Genomic DNA, 22,656 nt, shown 5'->3' on the forward strand with positions numbered 1-22,656 from the left:
CTATGTGTCTTTTTATGTTTTCCTTCTTTCACTTAGCGTAATATTTTTGAGATTCATCTATGTTATAGTATGCATCAGTACTCCATTCCTTTTTATGGTTGAATAGTATTTCATTGTACAGATAGACACATTTTGCTTACCCAGACATCAGTAGATGGACATATGAGTTGTTTCCACTTTTTGGCTATAACAGTTAATGCTGCTATAAACATTCATGTACAAGTCTTTATGTAGATACATGTTTTGGAATTGCTTTATAACATGGTAACTGTATTTATTCCTTCCCTGTTGAATCCCTTTACCCTTGCCTTTCAGGATATTCTCTTATTAGTTTTCCTTCTACCTCACTGTTCACTCCTCAGTCTCTCTGGGTCTTCTTTCTCCAACCTTGGCATGCTCTGGATATCAGTTCTTGGTCTGATCTCTTCCCTTCTCTATTTAGATTCACTCCCTAGACAATCATTTCTAATTACTTAGTTTTTAAATATCATCCATATATATAGATGGCTCCTAAACTTGTATTTTCAGTCCAAGTTTCTCAATTCCAACTACTATATCCAGTTGTCTCCAACTCTCTGTTAGGTGCATGCATGTCCAAAGTTATTAAAGTTTTTAGCACATCCAAGGCTATAAACTCCTGATTTACCCACCAAAATCTATACTCCCTGCTATCTTTCCTAACTCCCTGATGGCAGTTTCATCATCCTTGACTCTTGCCTGCCTCACATCCAGTGTTTCAGCAAATCCTGTTGATTCCACATTCAGGTTATATCCAGAATCTAATGATGCCTTCTAACCAGCTCCTGGATTCAAGCCATAAGCATCTCGGCTACTTCCTAGTTGGTATCCTTGTATTACTCTGCCCCTTCTACAAGTCTCTTCTCAATGCAATAGTAATGACCCTGTTAAAATGAAAGTCAGACACGTTACTTTTCTGTTCAACATCTTCCAAAAAGTTTCTGTTTGCACAAGGTAAAAACCAAAGTCTTTAAAATACCTATGGGTGTACATGATCTGGGCCCTCTGCTACATCACTGGCCTCATCTCTTGCCACTCTTCTGATTCATTCAGCTCTAGCCACAGTGACCTCCTTACTGTCCCTCAGACTCGGGAATCATGCTTCCTTCTCAGGACCTTTGCCCTGCTCTTTTCTCTATCTGGAGTGTTCCTCCCCAAACATCCCTTTCAGACATGTCTGTCTGTCTTTCTTTCTTTCTTTCTTTCTTTCTTTCTTTCTTTCTTTCTTTCTTTCTTTCTTCCTTCCTTCCTTCCTTCCTTCCTTCCTTCCTTCCTTCCTTCCTTCTTTCCTTTCCTTTCCTTTCCTTTCCTTTCCTTTCCTTTCCTTTCCTTTCCTTTCCTTTCCTTTCCTTTCCTTTCCTTTCTTTTTAGGTCTGTGTTCAAGACTGCCAGTGGCCTCCCCAAAACCTATTCTCCCTCCCTCCCTCCCTTGGCTTTATACACTGAATTACATCTATAAGACTACTTTCTCTAACTTCCCAGGCAGCTGTGTGTCACCATGTGACTAAATTTTGGCCCAATAAAAGTAAGCAGTTACATTTCCCTTTAAGGTGAGCCATGCCCTTCCTTAGCCCTCCCTCCATCCCACCAGGGTTGTATCACAAACCCATGAGGTTTTTTACCCTCATAGAATTTATATCTGGGTAGGAGGAAAAGACAAATAAATAAGCAAAAGTAAATATACAGTGTGTCAGATGGTATTATGTGCAGTGGAGATAGATAAAGCAAGGCCAAGGAAGTGGGGAGTAGTGCATAAGGGAGAATTCTGCTATTTATTAAATTGTGTCAAAGAAGGTGTTACTGATAAAGTAGTATTTGACCAAAATCTCGTATCAGTTTGGATTAGGTTCGCTTGCATATAAACAAACCCCGAACAACATTGACTTAAACAAGATAGAAGTGCGTTTTTCTCAAATAAACAAAACCTGTGTGTCAGGCTGGCACCAATAATGAGACTGTACCAGGTAGCTTACAACCTCACACAATGGCAGCATGCTCCTGGCCCAAGGTGTTGCCATCTGGGCCACAGAAGGTATGTTGCCTCCTTACCTGATTACCACTAATCAGCTAGTTTGCCCCGAATTTTACACTTTATCACTTTATTTCTCACTGTCACTTTGGTCAGGAGAAAGGGCTTTTAATAGCCAGTTTTCCTTCATCTATACAACCTTGGGCAGCTCATTTCAGTTCTCTGGACCCCTGGACTTCATTTTTTTTTTAATGTTTATCTATTTTTGAGAGAGAGTGAATGAGCAGGGGAGGGGCAGAGAGAGAGGGAGAGAGAGAGAATCCCAAGCAAGCCCTGTGCTTTCAGCACAGAGCCCAATAAGGGGCTGAAACTCACAAACTGTGAGATCATGATCTGAGTCAGACACTTAACCAACTGAGACACCCAGGCACCCCTAGACTTTATTTTTGAAATAAAGGAGTTGGAGTAGACCTCTCTTCAATTCAAAACCTGAGTGGTTCTAAAATCAACATCTGATTTGTTAATTTTCCACCTAATTTTTCTGGTATAAATGTGGAACTTATATGACCAGCTATAATCAAACAATTCAGTTATATAATGTTTATTTTATTTTATTTTATTTTTTTACCTCAACACTTATTTTCAAAACCTCAAAGAGAAATTATTTGCTTCTTGGCAAATTTTAAAACTTTGAATCAGCAGCAGCACATATTATTCTAAGGTGTTTGTTTCTAATTCACCTGCCCAGGATCTGTCTCAGAGATATTCCTTCAGACTGAGAAATGGGGTGGTAGGATAAATTAAGGCAGGTGTACTTTTTAAATCTCCAAAGGATATTGTGATGTGCCCCACTGGGTCAGAACCACTTTTTCACAGCATTCCTTCCAGTGTTGGTAGCATCCTTTTGGAATAAGCTTCCAGAGAACATCCTATTTTAAGACTCCTTCACCCTGTATAATCCTGTCCTCTACATTGGCAAGAACTTGAGGTCAAAAGAGTGTATTTGGGATGAGATGATAAACATTCTCGTTGATTGATCATTGATTTTGATAATTAGAAATAAGTGATCAAAAATTTTAAAGCAAATTTTTATTTTACTAATAGAAGGAAAATTTTTGAAAGTCTTCTATGTAAATTCCTAAACTGCTCACTTTACAATTACTTTCTGCGTGAATTTTTTCCCTGGTAAAAGACCTGAAGTCAGGGACATGAATGAATAACTTTGTAAAATAGCAGTTGGAACTGTGTTGATGTGAATAAGCCTCAGCTTACTGCCATGTACAGATTGATCTGTGAGCAGATTCTAAAAGGTGAGACTTCCTTGAGCCTATGTCCCAGGTCAGACGGCTCTACTGTGGGATCGCTTATGCTGAGTAAATGTAGCTTCCTGCCCCTTCTTCCCATTTCTGTACCATAGCCATTTTAAAAATTAACTTGTAAGATTTGAAACAATATAAATGAAATTTCTAAAATAAGAGCAATGCTTACACAGGAGAATGAATTTACTTTATCGTATCAACGGATAATCTGTTAACATTTCAGTGTTTCTGAGAGGAAGGTAGATGATGTTTAGTTTGGTCATTCATTTGTTCTTTTATTACACAAACATATAGTGGTTGCCTACTATTTGCCAGGTGCTGTTCTAGGAGCCAAGTCTACAGCAGTTAGCAAAACAAACAAAAATCTCTGCTGTGAGGCACCTACCTTTGCAGAGGGGAAAGGAGATGAAAAGAGAACAGTTAAGTGCTGAGGGTTCCTTACTTGATTGGTACACACTCTGAACCTGTAATTGATCTATCTGATCTCTTTCAAGATAAACTATTTTTTTAATTGTGAAATTTTTGTCTTTGTACACAATTTTTCTAACAAAGTTAAAGTGATTTTATTCTAAAGCACAGACTAAAACTTAGATCAAGATGAGATTTTAATTAGTTATAACTTTAACACTGACCCACTTTTACAAAAAAAGGGAGGGAGGGAGGGAGGGAGGAAGGAAGGAAGGAAGGAAGGAAGGAAAAGTATGTACAAGAAACTCCCCAAAATTCCCTAAAGCATGTTAATAGCTTTCTCAGAAAAAAGCCTGGGCCATCAATTAGCACTGTCGCTGGCACATAATAGATTGATCAGATTATCAGAAGAACTGCAGCTGTTTAGTAAAAAAAAAAAAACAGGGGCGCCTGGGTGGCGCAGTCGGTTAAGCGTCCGACTTCAGCCAGGTCACGATCTTGCGGTCCGTGAGTTCAAGCCCCGCGTCAGGCTCTGGGCTGATGGCGCAGAGCCTGGAGCCTGTTTCCGAATCTGTGTCTCCCTCTCTCTCTGCCCCTCGCCCGTTCATGCTCTGTATCTCTCTGTCCCAAAAATGAATAAACGTAAAAAAAAAAATTTTTTTTTTAAAACAAAAAACAAAAAAAACACCTCACTTTTGAAAAGCAAACTTAGATATTTTTAATTAAAAACAAAGGCGTTTTTCAGATTTAGAGGACTTTTTTTAACCTTTTTTACCCTAGAAATGTCTTTTTTAAAAAATCGGAGTTTAACATCTCTTTTCTAGTGCTCCGTTATTTCACCATTTCTTCTTATGAAGATTATGACTTGAATGAGCATGAAGTTTGGCAAGAGGCTATGCCCTCTTCCATACAAATGATAAGCGGAGGGAAAAAACGGTCAAGGAGATGAGACAGACTAATAGTCTTTATTTAGAACGTCTAAATGTTAAAAATTAACTTTTCAGACTCCTTCTGACACAACTTCCTTCATTATTTGAGCCTTGATTGTGATTTTCTGCCCTATTCTAAACAGAGCTCAAAGTATCTGAGGATGAAAAGAATAGACTTAACAGTTTTTCTAATTTCAAAATGCAAGCCCAGCAACTGACCAGGACTTAGGGTGACTCCTAAGACCAAAATATTATTTTTTTATGCTTGAACTTCAAAAAACTTAAAACTACTTTGATAGCATTCTAAATTGTTGTTATAAATTGTCCTGCACTTGAGGAGGGGAGCTGAGATGGCGGCATAGTAGGAGGACCGTAGGCTCATCTTGTCTCTCAAACACAGCTAGATAACTATCAAATCATTCTGAAGACCCATAAATTTTCCTGCACTTGATTCATATGCACATTACTTTGCTGGGAAGAAACCCATAAGAAGCAATGAACTCACTCCACCTACACAAAGAAAAGGGAGATTTGGATTTTAGAGACTGGTCCCTGTCTAGTCAACTGAGCCTTTCCTCCTGACTCACCTGCCATCCCTTTGTTTCAGTCCTGTAGGACACACAACTCTTACCCTGCAGTTGCCTGGGGGACGGAGGGCCTGTACTTATGACTTACAATTGTGGCCTCACAGTGATAGGTTCATATGGATAAATATTAAATTGAGGCACATGATTTTTTAATGTTGTTAGTCACATCAATGTATAAAGGTAAATCAGAGCCTAGTTTCACAGATGTTTTTCTGGTTCTGGATTTCCTGTTCGATTTTTAAAGATGAGACCATGTTAAAATATTGGCAGTGTTGACTGTGACAAAATTTGTTTTTTGGCCTTTGAAATTTATTTGTGTATGTTTTAAGTATGGTGATGATCTGAGTTTTATTGGAGGTATATACCTATATGCATTTTTATTTGCTCAATGGGCTCACACTGTATTATATATCATAACACAATTTCACAGTCTCATTAAAAACTTTAGAGATATTTTAATGGCTGAGATATCCTTCAAAATATAGATGTGCTATAATTGCCTATGATAGTAATTTGACTTTGTAAAATGCTTACATTTTTGGCCCATTATAAATAAAAAAATATGAATACATTTTCTGTATAGTTTTGTCCTCATAACTGACTTTTTCTCCTAAGATTATACTGCTAGAACAGTTCAGTAGATGCCAGAGAGATAAATTTAAAGAGAGTTTTAACTACTAATGCCAAAAAAAGGGAAGAAAATGGTTTGCGTTATGGACTGTAACGTGACTTTCATCCAAAAGTGTCTTTTCTTCTTGCAATTCTAATGTTTAACATGTAACCAGATATAGAAAGTAATGGTAAGCACGAGTACTGAGGCCTGATTCCCTGGGTTGTAACTGTAGTTCTGCCACTTACTCAATAGAACAAGTAATTCAAACTCTTAATGCCTCAGTTTCCTCATTTGTGAGGTGGTAATAATAGTCCCTGCCTCTTTGGGTTGTCATGACATTTAAATAGATTAATTGATATAAATCTCATGGAACCATGCCTAACACAGAGTAACACTACATCTTTACAACTAATAGCAGCAACATTCAGGAGAATATTTCCTAATTTTACTTTATCAAAGGTTATTCTTTTGTTTCTAGCCCCATGGCATCTCAAAATCTAAAGCAGCTTGAATTACTTGTGTTAGACTCTTCCATGCCTGCAAATACATGCATGGAATGTGCTCTTTTTACAGTCTCTGGAATTGTTAGTATTTCGGTTATAGACATCAATCACACAAGTGCCTAGATCCTTATCTCAAACAGTCAATGGCAGAATTCTTCTGAGCAAAGTGTTTTTCATAAATGGTTTGGGGGCTTTTATAGTTTTCACCTTCAAGTACAGTATCATGAAGCAATCACTAAAAAAAAACGAAGCCAAGTCTGCTGTGACTTAATGGATATCTCCAGTGGAAAGGAAAAGCTTTGTCACCTCAGTATTCCAGATGGTTGGCAGTTTTCCAACTGCAGCCACATATTATGAGGGAAACTGCAGGTGGATCTCTCAAAGCATATGAACTCCATTTATCATAGTCAGGCTTTTAGCCCTATTTGGAGTCCCTGCCCCACAGAGCTTGACTGAACCTCACAGAATCAATATCACCCATGACTAGACAAGGCAGGCCTAGATGACCTAGCTGGCCCATTTTTGCTAAACCTATAGCTGACCTGGGCCCATTACATCTTGGCAATGGCAAAAAAAGGGAGGGTGGAGCCAGAAGAAAAGGATAGAAAAAGAGGAGCTGGGTCAATACAGGGTTCTTCTTACCATATCCCTGAATCAGAGTTTCTCAGCTTTAGCCCTACTGACATTTTGGATCAGATAACTCTTTTTTGTGACACGCTGTCCTGTGCATTGTAAGATGCTTCATCACATTCCTGGTCTTTACCCACTAGACTCTGGTAGCACACCCACTCACCGCCATCATGACAACCAGTAATGTCTCCGGACAAAACTGGCTGCTGGAGAGAACAAGTGCTTTAAGGCTACACTGTAATAAGATGTCTCCTTGTATCCTTTGCCTTGGATAACTGGGGTCTTCCTCCTCCTCCGAGAGTTCTATGATGAAAGGAGCCCTGAATACCACCTTAAAGTGTAAATGTTACACAATCTGAGGTGGACACTCAGAGCATAAAAATAAAACTATCTCTTCTACCTACCTTATAAGGCCAAGGCTCAAATCACGTGCTTCTAAAAAGCTCAATTCCAGCTAAGGCAAAGACTCTTTCCTTTTCTCAAAGTTAATACATTTGTACTAAAATTAATGACAAAGGTAGAGCAGCCGATTTTAAATTTTTGTCTATTTTTCCTACAGTAATCATATCTGTAATGAAATGTGTAGTCTTGAAGGTACATCTTCATGATGGTATCATTTATCTCCTTTAAAAACATGCATTCCTTTTAAAATGTGTGTGTGTATATATTTATATTTATATAGTGTATATATATATTTATATAGTTTATATGTATATATAGTGTATATTTAGTGTATATATAGTGTATATATAGTGTATATATATTTATATAGTGTATATATATAGTGTGTGTATATATGTGTGTGTGTGTATATATATATGTGTGTGTGTGTATATATATATATATATGTATATATATATATATATATATATATATACACTCTATAGTTCTAATGGTCTCAGAGTTACTGAGCTACCTTTTTCTAACAATTTTGTTTTCTCATAGGCTTCATGTGGTGTTTTCATGTCCTTGTGCATAAGCTCAGCTCTTTGGACTACTTTAGTATATATTAATAAATTTATATTTTAAAGTTCATGGCTAATGACAATCCTGTTGTATTTTAAAAAAATTTTTTAATGTTTATTTTTGAGAGAGAGAGAGACACACACACACACACACACACACACACACACACACCCGAGCATGAGTGGGGAAGGGCAGAGACCGAGGGAGACACAGAATCCAAAGCAGGCTCCGGGCTCTGACCTGTCAGCACAGAGCCCGAGGTGGAGCTCCAACTCATGAGCCATGAGATCATGACCTGAGCCGAAGTCAGATGCTTAATGGACTGAGCTACCCAGGCGCCCCTCTATTTTATTTTTATAGAGATTAAATCATCACAGAATAATACTTTGAAAAATGTACCTGATATAGTTTATGGTATCTGAGTCTTAAGTGATCTGTGTTATGTAGTCTATTTTAATGTAAACTGACCAAGTGGAATCAGCTACATGTTACCTTTCTACCTTAGAATATTTCTCCTTTACATAAACTATTGAATCAACTTTAGAACCCCCAAATTATCACTGAACTTAAAATGCTATGTCCTTATTTTAACACCATAAAATGTTGCCAAACAACTGTTCTTATATTTGTTTTAATATTGAGAGAATTAAGTCTGGGTATGAGATTTTTTAGCTAACTAGTTTGAAATCTTACTGCTTTTTCAGTGTATTTATTTTTCCTGTCTACTCATATGAAAAATAGCTACATGCAAAAGAGCCCCTTTTATGAAATATATAATAGCATATATTTGTACTTTTAATATGTTCTCTTGCTGTTCACCTAAATATTTCTTTCATAAGTAATCTTGGCAAATATCCCAGTGAACTATAGTTTATAATTTTAAAAAATTCACTTTCCCTTGATTTTCATGAACTTTTGTGAACACTCTACAGAGAAATGTAATGGAACAATTCATTGGTAATTGTCAGATTTGGGCAAGTTTTACTTAACAATATTAATAAGTTGTTAATATTAAATTAATTTAAATTAATATTAAAATTAATATTTTGAGTATTTACTTTGCTCTGTGGTAAATGTAACTAGTTGCTAAATTATTTTCATGTGTTATTTTTGTAATTCTCATAGAGGTATGAATTTATTAAATATTGATGTTTATAACTGTCCCCATATTACTTTTTTTAATTGCCTGTTACCCTAGTTTCTTGGTCAGTCAGTGTCTTTGGAATATCTTACAGTTGAAAAGTGTGTTGTTGGAGCACCCGGGTGGCTCACTGGGTTAAACATCTCACTCTTGGTTTTGGCTCAAGTCATGATCTCATGGTTCATGGGTTTGAGCCTCATGTTGGGCTCTGTTCTGATACTGCAACGCCTGCTTGGGATTCTGTCTCTCTTCCTCTCTCTCTGCCCCTCCCCTGCTCATGCACTCTCTCGAAATAAATAAACTTAAAAAAGAAAGAAAGAAAAGAAAAAATATCTTCTAAAAAAAAGTGTGTTGTCTGACAATAAGTATTAATGGGTTCAAAACTTAACTAGACTCAATGGCTAAAATGTTAAAAATAACATAAATAAGAGGAGGAAAAGGACATGGTAGAGGAGGAGAAAGGGGAAGAGAATGAGACTATAATCTCTGTGTCCAGACATCTGGCTGAGGCCATATAACTTAGAAATATAAAACAACTATCAGACGACATGAGATCAAGCATGGATTTTGTGGCAGTGTATTACAGGAATTCAAAGTTGGGAAAGGTCATTAAGACCTGAGCTTACTTAGAGACGCTCTGTGGGAAGTGGATTCTTAAATTTTTTTTTTAATCTTTCTACTTATTTTTGAGAGAGAGACAGAGTTTGAGTAGGGGAGGAGCAGAGAGAGAGGGAGACCCAGAATCCAAAGCAGGTTCCAGTCTCTGAGATGTCAGCACTGAGCCCGACGCAGGGCCCGAACCTATGAACCGTGAGATCATGACCTGAGCCAAAGTCAGACGCTCAACCCACCGAGCCACCCAGGCGCCCCGGGAAGTGGATTCTTCTCTCAGCCCCAAAGGAAGTTAAGATTTGGTTTGGTCTTAGACAATTGGTGAGTGGCCAGTGATGAATAGATGACATTCCAGTTGAAGGACAAGTATTAGAAAAGTCCAGGAGATGAGAAAGAGCTTCCGGTGTAACAAATACAATTGACCTGAGGGTGTGAATTTTTCCTGAAACTCTCACATGATTTTTACACAATTTCAGGAGAAGGATATCAATTGTATTCACATTGTTTCTGATGCAATATAAAAGCATGAGGGTGTTTCTGGGGCTGGAGGGAGCACATAACCTTAGCTAGGAGAAGTCAGTACACCAGGGTTTACTTGGCATTTGTGTTGCCCATGCTTCTAGAGACAGAAGAGAACTAAAAAGGTGCATTTTTCCTAGCTATTTCTTTAGTTAAAAGTGTATTAGACCATATTTTGCCCTATAAAAGAAGATGACAACAGAAACTATTACGAACTGGTGCAGATTTTACTTGCTGGTAGTAAATATTTCTGGACACCTTTCTGGTATTGTCATCCTTCATTTCAGTGGTTCTCAGCCCTTTTTTTTCCCCTGTCTTTTTCTATTTCTTCTTTCCTTCACTCCAGGTTGCCACTCTGATATACTCTCATAATCTCTCATTATACAGCATAATTATTCTAATGGTGGGGGCTAGGGGAGGGAGGGAGGGGGTAAGCCTGGGGAAGATTTGTATCAGAATCCAGGAGAGGGATGTGGGCTGTATATGGTTTGAAAGTTCCCCTTGGAAGTGTTGATATCTCCCCTTCCCTGTGCCCTTTGCTTTTTAGCAATTTATTTTTAATATTTTAAGTTCTATACCTAGGTTGGTATTTTTCTGGAATGTCATTAATACATTAGGTTACTAATAAATTAGAACAAATTATCTTTGATAACTTAATCTGAAAGATTTTTTTAAATCTGCCCTCCTCCCCAAATTGTATTTTCTAGATCCCAAAATCCAGGAGTGAGGGATCTATTCAGTCACACAGAGTACCACAACCAGAGCTGTCAGATGGTGTTCCTCAGGTCAGCCTGCGGCTAAGTCGTAGAAAACCCTACTGGAATGATGTGAATTCAGCAGAAGATGCTAGTGGTGCAAAGTTGGTATCCAGGTTGGCATGTTTCTTTTGTTTACATGTTACATCGTGTATTGTCTGCTCCCATGTATAGCCTGGCATACTTAGGAATGTTTGCATGTTACTACCACCGGGGTCAACAGGATGCAGATCAGTAAAACTATTTAAAATTCATTCTAAGTTTTGGGAATTTTTTTGAGTAATAGTTCTTACCACAGAAGTGTTCCTGATTTGTTATATGTACTTTTTTGTTTATGTTTTAAAACAAAGTATCTAGTCAACTGGACTGTGCTAGGCTCAGAGTTGTAAGTGGGAAGAGTTACTTCTTGGTTCCCTTTTCATAATATGGTCAGTGGCCAGTATTATTTGCAGTCAAAATGGACATCAGAGTTGTTACTGGAACCAGCTGTCACTAACACATTTGAATGTATCATTTTAACTATTTATTATGTTGCACATTATACCGGAAAGCAAACCTCTTTGTTATACTTGAAGAAGACCTGTAGGGTTGTTTTGGTTTTTTTTTAATAGATAAAATGGAGTCTGAATCTTATTAACTCCTAGCATTTGGAAGTTTTTCCCTTTAAGAATTTTCAGTCTTTTGTTATAACTTAAAGCCCATTTATTAAAAAAATCCATTATAAGAAAGCTCTAGAGAATTGAAAGATATTTAAGACATTAAATAGATAAATAATATAGCTCAGGAGCTTACCACTTTGGATTGCCTTATGAAAGAAGGAATTCCTATAAAAGATGAAGAGAATTTAAATAGGAAGAAAAAGAAGGCCTAGTCAGGAAGTATAATAGAGGTATTTGGGAAATAGCAAACAGGTATCATGTGAGGAATTGGTTGGAGATAAGGCTGGGAAAATGGAGGGCGCCCAGGTCACTGAGGACCTTGAATGCCAACTAGAAATATTTTTGCGTTTAGTCTTTCCTTCACTGAACAAATGATCAGCACTTAATCTCTGGTTCCAGGAACTGCTTTAGGATCAGGGATGCAGCATTGAACAAGGCCAACCAGGCCCCTGTGTTTATGGAACTTACATTTTAGTGAAGGGAGTAATAGGAAAACACTTAGAAAAAGTGGGCGGGGGGCAGTGGGGAGCCTGTGAAGATCATTTCAGCTCTAATAAGTGGGGATATTAAGAAACTAAATCGGGTTAATGTCCCAGACTCACGCAAAGACAATTTTAGTTTGGGCAGGGAAAGCCTAAGCTGAGATGCAAAGGGGGAAGAGAGTGTTGGTGAAGGTCAAAGAAAGTGCATTTCTATGCAAAAGAACTGAGCTAGGGAAGTGGGCTTCATCCTGTAGGTAATAGGAAGCCAGTAAAAGTTTCACCTGGGTAGGACTAGGTGATAGGAACCATGGAAAATTGTATATTAGAAAAAGTAATCTTTCATCAGCCTGCAGGATCAGTGAGACAAGGGAGGGCTGGAGGTAGTTATAGTATTGATTCATTCAACTGTCATTAATCTTTATGGAGATCTAGTTATGTGGCATTTACTTGCTGGTGCTGGCAATTCAGAGAATTAAGAGACCTAAGTCTTACACTTGGGGACACAGAGGAAAAGTAAATAAAACTTGAATTGTGATCATTAAACACACATATACTAGGTGCCCATCATCTACCAAGCACTGTGAAATGGTCTGGTGATAAAGTCATAAGTAAGATTCAGGTGCTCTTAAAAAGCTTCCAATACAATACCCAGGGTGCTGTGTGAGGCCAGAGGAGGGGAACAGACCACGTCTGGAGAGGAGGATCAGAGAAGGTTTCAGAAAGAGGACGACTTTAGAAATAGGACTAGTAGGATAAATAGAAGTTTGGGGGACAGGTAAATCGAGACAAGGTGATCCTGGAAGAAAACAACATGTGCCAGGACATGTGGGGTGGTGAGGACAGCTCAGAGAACAGCAAGTGTTGCAGTGGATTCAGGACCCTGGGGTTTAGAATGTAGATGAGGCTAGAGGTGGGCTAAGAGGCTGAATAGATCAGATCATGAAAAACTGTTCCCCATATTAAAGGCTTTGGATTTTCTCTTGACCATGACAGAATGTGATCGCAGGAATATAAGGTGGCGGGCAATCCAAGCAGACTTGTATTTTATAAAGGCTCCTGTGACATCTGTGCGGAAGGAGAGGTTATGGGTGCGTGGGATCAGTGAGAAGGCCACATGGTGGACCCAGCGCCACCTGTGAGCCTTGGCAAAGGGGCAGATTAGTCTGCACTTTGACAGAGGGCACGAGTGGACTCGGTCCAGAAAGGGTTGGGCTTGTTTTGTTTGTTTTACTCCATCTGGGGTGTTATAATATTTTAACAACTGAAAGGCCGGTTTGCGTGCATGGACAGAAAGACGCTGATGTTCCTAGCCTGGAGGTAATACAACAAGGCATCTAGAGGGAATTCCGAAATGAGGGAGCAACATCTTGAGAAGCACAGGCTATGCACCTGCTGGATAGCTGTGCTGCTGGGGCCGGGTTTGTGCAATGTGCAGTCTTCACCACTGAACGGCAAGGGTGTCATCAGTGGAGGAACTGGCCTTGGGCAGTGAGGAAAGCTCCAAAAATAATAAAGGCCAAAGATAGAAATACTGGACCTTTTTAAAGTTTTCTTCTCTAGTTTAAATATCCAAGTCAAGTGGCTGGGTGACAAGAGCTAGTGTAGATGTTATCTTCTGAAATTACTTGGTAGAGAGTTATGCCAGGAATGCCTTAATGAAATAATGAAAAGAAAAATTTTAATATTTGTTCTTTATATCTTTTTTTTAATTCATCCAGGCAGAAAATGAAAGGGAAGAAGTTTCATAGGGCACCTGGGTGGCTCAGTCAGTTGAGCATCTGACTCTTGATTTTAACTTGGGTCAAGATCTCATGGTCGGTGAGATTGAGCCCCACATGAGGCTCCATGACCAGCATGTAGCCTGCTTAGGACTCTCTCTCTCCCTCACTCTCTCCTCCCCCGTTTGTGCTCTCTCCTGAGCATGCTCGCTCGCTCTCTCGCTCTCTCAAAAATAAATACTTAAAAAAAAAAAAAAGAGAAACCATGCTACTCATCATCATGCAGTATTAACTCATCCAAGTTCTCGTCTCTGTCCATAATCTGTAATGTCCATTCAGAGATTTTACTATTTACTCTTTATATACCTCTTCATAGATGGTGAGACAAATTGTCAAAAGACAAATGAAGATAATTAAAATAAATTTAACTAAAAATAAACTTTAAATCCTTCATATATCTTTGAAGTAAGAGAACGGATATTATGGCAATTTTCATTTCAAAAATGCACTGATGAAGCTGTTTCTATTTATTGTCCAGAACAAGTTATTAGTTCATAATTTTTTAAAAATTTTTAGTGTTTATTTTTGATATAGCACGAATGGGGGAGGGACAGAGAGAGAAGGAGACTCAGAATCCCAAGCAGGCTACAGACTCTGAGCTTTCAGCATAGAGCCCAATGCAGGGCTTGAACCAATGAGCCACGAGGTTATGACCTGAGCCAAAGTAGGATGCTTTACCAACTGAGCCACCCAGGCACTCTAGTTCATAAATTTTTAAATAAATTCAAAGTGGTATATGCGATATACACGCAACTTTTTCTAAATCTTTAAGGAAGATTTTCCTTAACAGTTGATTAGTTGTGCCAGTCTTTTTTTTTTTTAATTTTTTTTAAGTTTATTTTATTTTTGAGACAGAGACAGAGCATGAACGGGGGAGGGGTAGAGAGAGAGAGGGAGACACAGAATTGGAAGCAGGCTCCAGGCTCTGAGCCATCAGCCCAGAGCCCGACGCAGGGCTCGAACTCATGGACCATGAGATCGTGACCTGAGCTGAAGTTGGACGCTTAACCGACTGAGCCACCCAGGTGCCCCAGTTGTGCCAGTCTTAAAACAGAAAGGTTGGCAATAGTGTATTAAATACATTGTTGTGTGCCTATTACCTAATACAAGATTTACTTTGGTTTACCAACTTTTTTTCTAGGAATTGTCAGGCAGCCTTTAGCTGGGTTTTTCCTAGTATTGATTTTTTTATTCTGTAGTTGCTCTTTGGGGAAAAAAAATTAGCAGAATTTATTCTTGTTTGGTCTATGACCTGGTGAGTTTGGTTTACTTTACAAAAAAAAAATCGTTCTGTCTGCACTTTAAAAATCAGTGCACCACTTTTATACCTCATGGTTTGGTTTACAGCAGAATTACCATATTAGTTAATAACAAAGATAAAACCAAGAAAGAACCTTTTGGTACTGAGATTTCCAGAATGGTGAAGTGTCCTATGATTTTTAAACAACAGGTTAAAGGCTAATTTCTAGGGCTTTTGAGAAGCAATTTTTGGCTAACAGTGTGTTTTGATACCTTTGAATGTTTAGAGTTGAGGCCTTGTTCAGTATTTTTCCCCAGGTTGTCTCACTTGGTCTTTTTCTTCTTCATTTCAGTTCTTCTAGGGAGTCTCATTTCTTCTTAAGATGTAATAGAAGTATAAATTGTTACCAGCATGTATTCACTATTTTCTAGTCTTCAGATAGTGGCAGCAAAAATAAAGAGAGCTACGCACTTAAAGTGTGATGTTTTGAGAGTTCAAAAAGGAGGGTATATCACTTACTGCTTACAGGCTGATTTCTATCTTGGAGCATAATTTATTTAGATGAATGACATTTTTTTCCATATTTCTATAATTTTCAAAAATTGGCATTGAGGCTATGGTCATATAAACAATCATTTTTCTTCATAGAATCTGTCCCAATTAGAGTGATTCAATGAAAAAAGCTTAAGGATAAGTATCTCTTGATTTTGTTAGAGCTCAGTAGAATTATCTATTTTATACTGAATTCCAAGCCAAAGACAGAAGTACTTATTGACATGTTCACTTAATTCAGTGAAAGCATTAGCTAATCCATGTATGTCATCTAAAACTCACAGCAGCAGTTTCAAAAATACTATTAAAAATTCTTTTTTGTAGTTGAGATGTGTGCATTACTGAAACTCACAATAGACTGAAAAGCATAATTTCTAATCTGACCTGCCTACTTCAAAGGAGTCAGTGCCTGCCCTTCTCCACACTGTAAGCACAGTGTACAAATTTGGAGGATCAGAGGCACTCACAGAAAACAGGAGGTTATTGGACAGGTGCATCCTTTTAAGCAAGGCTGGAACATTCCAGTTCCTTTCGCTACACATGATACTCTTATTCCTTTCAAAGATACTGAGGACGAAAATAACACACACACACACACACACACACACACACACACACCTACCTGTAGGCATTAACTAATATATTAAGAAACCAGCCATTTAAAATTTTTCCTAGAAGGGAAAGTTACACATCCATCCTCAAAAGGAAAAAGGGTAAGTTCTATTACATGTAAAGTTGGAGATGTTAAAATGATTAAAATCTTTAGGGATAGCTGTCTTACTATCTGTTTCAATGTGTGAGATAGGTTAAGTGATCATTTCATGTTTCTAGCACTATATTACCTTCAGAATGTTCTTAAATTTTAGAATTTAAATAAAACGGATTAATATTTTAGTTTTTTAGATTTTTAATAGTATTTATTGCAAGGTTTTATTTGAAAGGTAATATATTTCTTTAAATGTGTCATTTTCTTAAAGGCCAAAGGAAAATCTCTAGTTTTGTTCTATAAAATCCGTGAAGACTCAAGAAACCATGTATGGTATGTTGCCATTTATATGAAATGTCCAGAAAAGGCATGTTTAAAGAAATAGCCAGTTGAGTTGTGATTCTCTGGGGCTGGGGGTGGAGGACCAGGGAGGCACAGAGATTAATGTAAATACCCTGAGGGATTTTATTTGGGGGGAATGAAAATGTTCTGAAACTGATTTATGGCAATAGCTAGACCACTTGGTAAAGTTACTAAAAATCACTGAACTGTGTAGACTTGAAAAGGTAGATTTTAGGATATATAAAATATACCTCAATAACATTGTTTAAAAAAAAATACAAGTACCAAAACAAATGAACAAACAATTGCTGGAGTAGTAAGAAATGGATGTACTCTAACAAGAAAGCCACTTGATTGCAAACTGCTAAAATGCAACTACTGTTATAAGTAAATGCTGTCTGCAGAGAAGGTTATGTTTGTTACATTTTAAGAGAATTTGTTCCTTCATACTTTTCATCGAACAGTACGGTGGCAGGAATAAAGGTCAGGCCCTCTTGGAAGCTGATTTAGGGAGAAGAGGGAAGGAAAGCTCTTTGGACAGAATCTGGAAGGATTCTAGGTAATGGTGTGCAGTGCTGTAATCAGAAGTTATCGAAATGATCAGTATTTCAGGGAGACATAGAAAAAAAGCTCCAACATCCTGGGATTTTCACTAAAAAAATGTCAGGGGTCCATTGTCATAAGCAGAAAAGTTACCCAGTGTGGTTCTGTGTGAACAGAAGTTGTGGTCTCCTGTCCCAGTGAGGGTCCTATAGATACATAGACAGTGAAAGTTTTGTACCTGGCTCTTGCATAAAGCGATAAAGAAATGAAGAGTGATTTAAATGCTTTCCTTTTCTGCAATCAGAATAAATAGTTACCATTTGCCAGTTATTTACCTAAAATAATATGATGAAGAATATACAACTAAAGAAAGTATCTTTGTTGCAGAGTTGTTTTTAACTTGATAGGTAAATAAGGTAAACTACAATAAGTCAACGTGTATTCAAGACAAATCTTTTCTTGAGAGAGTGTTTCTGTCAAAGAGAGTTGTTTTATTCTAAAAGTGCTTTCCTGTCCATTGATTCCATTTTTCAATATTTTTGATGAGTTATATGGGGAATAGATGATTCTTAGAAAAATTTAAAACATCACTGATAACACTGAAGTTCCCAATGAATCATTGGGTCTATAATTCTTTTTTTTTTTATTTATTTATTTTAGTAAAGAGAGAGAGAGAGAATGATAGAGAGCAGGGGAAGAGGGGCAGAGGGAGAGCGAGAGAGAATCTTAAGCAGACTCCACATTCAGCACAGAGCCTGATGCCGGGCTCAATCCCACAACCCTGGGATCATGACCTGAGCTGATACCAAGAGTCAGACATTCAACCAACTGAGCCACCCAGACGCCCCCTTGCTCCATAATTCTAACTCCTTCCCCTCTCCTCCTGCTATGGTAGGTTGGTTGTATATTCTCCTAGACTTATTTCAATGTATTTATACAGAATGTATTTTTAAATACTTTGTACTTTTTAAAAACCAATCTTCATCATACTCAATGTATTGTAGTTCTTCACATATTCTTGAAAATTCCCCATTTCCTGTGTTGCTTCCACCTGTGATGTTCCTTCCCTTCCATTCCCACCTCCAAATTCAGTGACCTTCATGTCTCCTTCCATGGCTACCTGTTCCATCTCTGTCTCCTGTCCCCTCCACAGTGAATCTAGTCATAGCATGATAGTTTTCAAATCAAGTATCTTGGACCTGAACTCAGTTCTAGCATTCTAGTGCCTGTCAGCTATCTCCACCTCAGCCTTTACCATAAACTCACCCTACCAAAGACAACTTGTCTTCCCCTCTTTGCCTCTCCACTTTGTCATGGGTTTCATTCTCTCAAGCACTAGACTCAAAACCTTTTCTATGATCAGTCACCAAACCTTGTCAGTATTTTGTTTTCAGTCTTTCCAACATCCCTTTCTCCATTTTCCCCCCTTGAGCTCAATTCTGAGTTAGGCCTCCATCACCTTGTGGTTAGATAATTACTGCATTTTCTGCATTCCCCTCTCCTGCTGGATTCATTTTCTTTACACAAGCTGGCCCTATGCCTCTTTCTTCAACTTCTAACTCTATACAATGACTTCTACACCTCTGTCTCCCATTGAGAATTCTCTACTGAGCCATATCCCCACATCACTCTAACACACTGGTCAACCTAGTCCCTCATATATGTCAAACTCTTTCTTGCCCCCTCCCCATCATCTACCCATAGCCAGCCAATTCCCAAATACTCTTTGACAATCTCACTGTCTTTATTTTGCTTCATTAATGCCACACTCCTTACCAACTCTGCAGACCCAGAAACTTTTAAACAGATGATACTCCTGCTCAGAACTATTTGGTAGCTCATAGGTACACAGCCTATAAGAGACTCCTTGCTCCATCCTCTACTTGTCTTTCCAGTTTCTTCTCCCTCAGCTCTGTGCTTGTCTTCTTCTCATACCTAGAGCCACCACATAACCCATACTTTCCAGGACTACCTTGGTTTTAGATACTGGCATATATTGCGGCTTTGGTTTCCAGATGACCACAATAAGGCAGATATCTCAAAGTGAGTTGAATGATTTTTTTAGTTTCCCGGTGCATATAAAATTTTATATTTATACTATACTATAATCTATTAAGTATATAATAGCATTATGTCTGAAACAACAATATATATGCCTTAATTTAAAAATGCTTTATTGCTGGGGCACCTGGGTGACTCAGCTGGTTGGGTGGCCAACTTCGGCTCAGGTCATGATCTCACAGCTCATGGGTTTGTGCCCCACATGGGGCTCTGTGCTGAGAGCTCAGAGCCTGGAGCCTGCTTCAGATTCTGTGTCTCCCTGTCTCTCTACCCTTCCCCTGCTTGTACCTGTCTCTCTCTGTCTCTCAAAAATCAATAAACATTAAAAAAAATTTTTTAATGCTTTATTGCTAAAAAAAAATGCTAACCATTATCTGAGCTTTCAGTGAGTCATAATCACTGATCACAGATCACCATAACAAATATAATAATAATGAAAAGTTTGAAATATTGTGAGAATTGCAAAAATGTGACATGAAGAAATGAAGTGAGCATAATGCTGTTGGAAAAATGGCACCAGTAGACTTGCTCGATGCAGGGTTGCCACACACTTTCAATTTATAAAAAATGCAATATCTGAAAAGTGCAGTAAAGCAAAGCTGAATAAAACGGGGTATGCCTGTGTTCTCTTTAAGATTAGGCCATGTGTCATATTTTGTCTTTATATTTACTTTAAAAATTATAGAGCAAAGTAACAGAATAGGAGGTCCTCCTCTCATTTCCCCCCACAGCAACACTAAATTAGTGGCTGTCCATGGACAAAAGTGTCTTTGTGGGAGCTTCAGGATCCAGGTAAAAGGTTGCAAAACCCAAGACTGAGGAGGACCATTTTGAAAAGGCATTCCTGCACCCAGGTGACAGACTCACAAACTATAGTTAGATAATAATAACTACAGACCCAGAAAAGAGCCCAGGCTATCTGTGAACTCAGCTGCAGCCCCATTTGGTCTTGGTGCTGTTGATAGCACCATCCTCCAGGGGACAAGGAGGAGCCACACCACCCATGCCTTGAGTAATAGGTCCACTGGCCTCAGTTCCAGCTGTAGACCATGAAGCAGCCTGTGACCTAGCTCTGGCCCCTCTCAGCCTTAGTCCAGAAATAATCCTTCCGACCCAGAGACCCAGTGAGAGAGACATCTATCCATGTCCCCAGACACAGACCCGCCAACCTCTGTCTGCCTGAGTATCCTAAAGTGGTCGTTGTGCTGGCTCCAGCCCATCTCACCCACGGTCTAGGAGTAGTCCTGCCCACCAGAGACATGATGGGAGACCCCTCCCAGCCACCAGATGCAGGCCTCTTGAACGTGGTCTGACTGTGTATCCTGAAGTGGCCCTGTGACCTAGCTCCAACCCCATTGGTCATGGTCCATGGGAAGTCCTACCCACCTAGGAACCTGTTAAGAGGCACACTCATCCATACCCCTGGAGCAGGACTACAGACTTCAGTCCCAGCTGTGGACCTTGAAGCAATGACTCAGCTCCAGCCTCTACAGCCTCAGACCAGTTTGGCCACCCAAGGAACTCCCAGGTTGCTGGTAACCCTCCCAGGAACCTTGCAGAAGCCACCCTCATCTGCGTACCTGGTAACAAGCCTACTGTTTGCAGAACCAAAAGCTGACCCTTGTCTCAGTGCCAGCTCTATTGCCCAAGGTCCTGGAGGCAGTCCCATCACCCCAGGGATCAGGTCTTCCAGCTGCAACCTCACTGCAGAACCAGCAGCAGCCACATGACCTGAAATCCCAGCTGAAATCCCAGAGGCAGTTCCATCAGCCCAGGGACCAACAGAAGGTTTTTGTGTGCCCAAACCAATCTGTAAAGACCAGAAGAGATGCTTGTTCCTTCAGATGCAAGATACCAACACAGGTCTGCACAGATCATAAAGAATTAAGCAATCATGACAGCACAAAAGGAAATTAATAAAGCTCCAGCAACCAAACCCAAATAGAGATCTACAAATTGCCAAAAAAATTTCAAAATAATTATCCATAAAAAGCTCAATGAGGGCCACCTGGGTGGCTCAGTTGGTTGGGCGTCCATCCTCGACTCAAGTCATGATCTCATGGTCCCTGAGTTCCAGCCCCACGTCGGGCTCTGTGCTGACAGCTCAGAGCCTGGATCCTGCTTCAGTTTCTGTGCCTCCCTCTCTCTCTGCCCCTCCTCCACTCACACTCTGTCTCTCTCTCTCTCAAAAATGAATAAATGTTAAAAAAAAAAGTTTTTTAATTCAGTGAGATGCAAGATAACACAGACAACTAAATGAAATAAAAAAATACTTGAAAAAAATTTAAAAATGTAACAAATGAAAACCATAAAAAAGAACCAAACAGAAATCCTTAAGTGTAAGGATATAATGACAGAAGTGAAAATTCAGTAGAGAATTTCATCAGCAGACTTTAGCATGAAGAATCAGAAAATAAAGACAGGTCATTTAGAATATATAGAGAAACAAAAATTAAAAAGAAAAAAGTGATAAAAGTATATGGAATCTACATGACACCATCAAGTGAATGAATATATTTCAACTTGGGAGTCCCAGAAGGAGAGGAGAGAAAGAAAGGGGAAGAAAGTTTATTCAAAGAAATAATGGCTGAGGAGTGCCTGGGTGGTTTAGTTGGTTGAGCATCTGACTCTTGATATCAGCTCAGGTCATGATCAAATATATTTTCAAGAAATAATGGCTGAACATTACCTGAATCCTAGAAGGGATGTGGACATCCATATGCATGAAGCTCAAAGGACCCCAATCAAGATTACTCTGAGATAGATTACACAAATCATCAAACATTAAAGACAGGGAAAATATATATATAGCGCGTGTATCCTTTGAATCAGTATTTTTGTATCCTTTGGGTAAATACTTAGTAGTGCAATTGCTGGGTCAGAGGGCAGTTCTATTTTTAACTTTTTTTTTCTTAAGTTTATTTATTTATTTTGAGAAAGAGCATGCCTACAAGCAGGGGAGGGGCAGAGAGAGAGAAGTCTATTGACAGAATTCCTTTTTTAATATTCAAAATGTCATATTTAAAAAATATTTTTAAACATTTAGTGTTTTTTAAACTATTTTTCAAAGATTTTTTTTAAATGTTTATTTATTTTTGAGAGAGAGAGAGAGAGAGACAGAGTACGAGTGGGGGAGGGATAGAGAGAGGGGGAGACACAGAATCCAAAGCAGGCTCCAGGCTCTGAGCTGTCAGCACAGAGCCTGACATGGGGCTTGAACTGACGAACTGCAAGATCATGACCTGAGCCAAAGTCGGACACTTAACTGAGCCACCCAGGCACCCCAAAGATTTTATTTTTAAGGAATCTCCACACCCAACATGG

The 22,656-nt window shown here is 38.8% G+C and overlaps 1 protein-coding gene across 1 annotated transcript in view; it reads left to right on the forward strand.

Moving 5' to 3' along the window:
- Positions 1-22,656, forward strand: part of FAM13A (family with sequence similarity 13 member A) — a 341,975-nt gene that overhangs the window by 198,124 nt on the left and 121,195 nt on the right. Inside the window, 1 exon segment of the mRNA XM_043572193.1 lies at positions 10,922-11,085. Coding sequence (XP_043428128.1) covers positions 10,922-11,085 — 164 coding nt within the window.

Source organism: Prionailurus bengalensis, chromosome B1 (genome assembly GCF_016509475.1).
Source record: "Prionailurus bengalensis isolate Pbe53 chromosome B1, Fcat_Pben_1.1_paternal_pri, whole genome shotgun sequence".
NCBI lineage: Eukaryota > Metazoa > Chordata > Mammalia > Carnivora > Felidae > Prionailurus > Prionailurus bengalensis.